The sequence below is a fragment of the Chanos chanos genome, chromosome 6, assembly GCF_902362185.1.
Source record: "Chanos chanos chromosome 6, fChaCha1.1, whole genome shotgun sequence".
Classification (NCBI taxonomy): domain Eukaryota; kingdom Metazoa; phylum Chordata; class Actinopteri; order Gonorynchiformes; family Chanidae; genus Chanos; species Chanos chanos.
This window is the reverse complement of record NC_044500.1, coordinates 9850187-9853040: the sequence shown is the minus strand read 5'-3', so window position 1 is coordinate 9853040 and position 2854 is coordinate 9850187. Positions and strand designations below refer to the sequence as shown.

The 2854-nt window shown below is 41.3% G+C and overlaps 1 protein-coding gene across 1 annotated transcript in view; it reads right to left on the bottom strand.

Annotated features, from left to right (window-relative positions):
* Nucleotides 1–1427, bottom strand: part of LOC115815013 (rho guanine nucleotide exchange factor 28) — a 15643-nt gene extending 14216 nt beyond the window's left edge. The window contains exons 1-3 of the mRNA XM_030777983.1: nucleotides 1280–1427; nucleotides 804–1019; nucleotides 282–450 (exon numbers count right to left, since the gene is read on the bottom strand). Of these exons, the coding sequence (XP_030633843.1) occupies nucleotides 282–450; nucleotides 804–1019; nucleotides 1280–1427 (533 nt within the window). The remainder of the gene's footprint in view (nucleotides 1–281; nucleotides 451–803; nucleotides 1020–1279) is intronic.
* Between the last annotated feature and the right edge of the window lie 1427 nt (nucleotides 1428–2854).

Here is a 2854-nt window from a genome sequence, read left to right as displayed (position 1 = left end):
AGCCGCACTTGGGTCATCCCAGCCAAAGGTGTGACCAGTGGGTTAGGAGGACTGAGAGAGAGAGAGAGAGAGAGAGAGAGAGAGAGAGAGAGGGAGAGAGAGAGAGAGAGAGAGAGAGAGAGAGAGAGGGAGAGAGTTTATCTATCCTGACCTTGTAATGTCAATATTTGGGATTCTGTAAACACCTTGTTTTGGAAGATCCACAAAACAGAGAAAAAAAAGAAAAAAGGAACAATGACTCAAAAAAGGAACAGACACATAGAAGGATGGGGAGCATTTACTTTGTCAAAAGCTGTATGAGTGTATGCTGATTGGTCTTCTGAGCCAGCTGTAGGGGCGTGTCTCCCTCCTCATTGGGCGTGGTTATGGCCATGAGACCACCAGGATGACAGAGAAGAAACTCAGACAGTCTCGTGAATCCCAAACGCACTGAGAGGTGCAACAGACTTTCTGCAGAGAGAGAGAGAGAGAGACAGACAGAAACAGAGAGAGACAGATACAGAGACAGAGACAGAGAGAGACAGAGGGGGGATGAATGAGGGGATTCTGTGTCATTTTGGTGTTTCCTCTCTCATTTGGTTATGTCACACACTCATCTCATCACAAGCTGCTGTCATTACCACAGTCTTTACGTCCGGTGGTCACCGTGGCGACCTCTAATCCAATAAGGGCTCAGAGTTTATAATTCCGTGGCTCATGTCCGGACATTTGTGTCATTTGGACGTGAAACAGAAACAGATAATTTGATTATAAATAAACCAACACACACACACACGCACACACACGTAGACAGACAGACTTACCTTGTGCTGATTGGCCAAGCAGGTTGTGAGGGGTGTGTAGGTTGTCGAGAGCAAGTGTGACTCTTCGGTCCATCTGCGTCCGCCTGATGCTGTCTCTCAAATCGTATCGACCAATCAGCTCTGTACATTCAGTAGGGCTAAGACAGTTGCCATGGGTAACCAGGTATTCTGCAAATTCCTGGGCCTCATCCTCCACATATGTCAGATAGGACACGCCTACACAAGCTACAACACCTCCTTCTCTGTGTGTATATGCTCTCACACACACAGTCTCCAACTGGTTATGTCCTGGATGCACATACACACACACACACACACACACACAGACTTTTAACTAGTTCATAGTCTTAAATGATCTGTGTGACATTTTTTATTTAAGATATGGAAACATAAGCGTGCAGACAAATACTTACATAGGCATATACGCATACACAGCCACATACACACACGTAAACAATACACACTCAGATAATCACCTGGGACAATAAAGCACAGCATAGTGTGAATCTTTGTTGGGAGCACGTGGAGCAAAGTGGAGCCTTCCAAAACCACAAAGACCTCATCTTCATCTTTTGCAGAGGGTAACAGAGCAAACACTTTTGCCTGGCCCTGGAAAGCATACATACACAAATACAGGTAAACAAGGACATACGAGTATGCACAAGCTCGAATACAACCTGAAATATTAGAGAAATTCAACATCACATAGCCAGAAAACAAATGTAAAAAAAAACAACCAAAAAAATATTTTAAAAGGAGGAATATGAGAGCGCACGAGAGAGAGAGACAGGGAGAGAGAGAGAGAGAGAGAGAGAGAGGGAGAGAGAGAGAGAGAGAGTTACATACATAAAGAGGAACTTCTCTTCTACTCAGCTCCATCTTAATCCAAAAAGTTTAAGATTTGCTTTGGATTAAGATTTGTCCTTCCTGATTAGGTGAGATTGTAGACGACAAAGTGGCGAGGTGAGGAAAACTGAGTTATGGTAGTGATACAGTGAGGAACAAGAAAGAGAGAGAGAAAGAGAGAGTGAGATAGAGAGAGAGAGAGAGAGGGAGGGGAGTGACTGAGACAGAAGGGAGGAGAGAAGAGAAGGAGGAGAGAGATGCAATGAGAAATGAGAAACAGAAAAAAATAAACAAAAGAAAAAATAAATGAAAAGGTAGATGCATGAGGGAGAGTCAGTCCTGATGCAGCAGGTGACACTCCATAGACTCTCTGTTACAGTCAGACTAGCTGACGACAGATTTTTTCACTTATTGTTATGTATTATTACCGGCAGTTTCCCTTTATAACCCCACGCGTCAGCATGACACGATATTGATAAAACCATACTAGCCAACAGATAAAACAGATCAAATCCATAGACTAGAGTTGAAAAAAACAGCAAATTCAATCGATGGAATCTATGAAGGGATAAGCCATTTTGTTTGAATCCAAGAAATGATCGCAGCACGGGAGATTAATAGTACTTGTAAAGATAGGCCTAATTCTGCCTTAATTCAAGCAAGTGAATTATTTGCAGAATTTGTTTTCAATGGCTTAATTGTTTTGAGTTTTTAGGCAACGCGATACAAACGAAAAGCATAATAGCTTTTCAGAGCGTGAAAGCATGTCAGGTTGACTATGATTATGCACCCTAATGGTACAGTGTGTTTGTTTTTATTGTTTATAGTTTATTTTTTCACCTACAACAATATACATTCAGTACTGCTGACGAAATCTAAAACAAGAAATAAGTGAATATTGTGACAGGTACAAAGAGTGATGAATGCATTAAGTTTGATTTTTTTTTTAAGTCGTCTCTCCGGCTTGCTGGTTGCCATCAGTTGAGCATCATAACATACCCTATATGTAGTAATGGAATAATGTCCCTCACTGGATGCTTGGCAATTTGATTTTTTTTCTAATATGTATCCTATAATAAAAATTAAAAAAAAAAAACGCCAACAATCTAAGAGACCGTCAAAGCAAGTTTGATAAGAATGTAAACAGCAGAAGGCGCTGTCTTATCAGCTAACTCAAAACTGTGTTCATCTCCATCATTAATAGA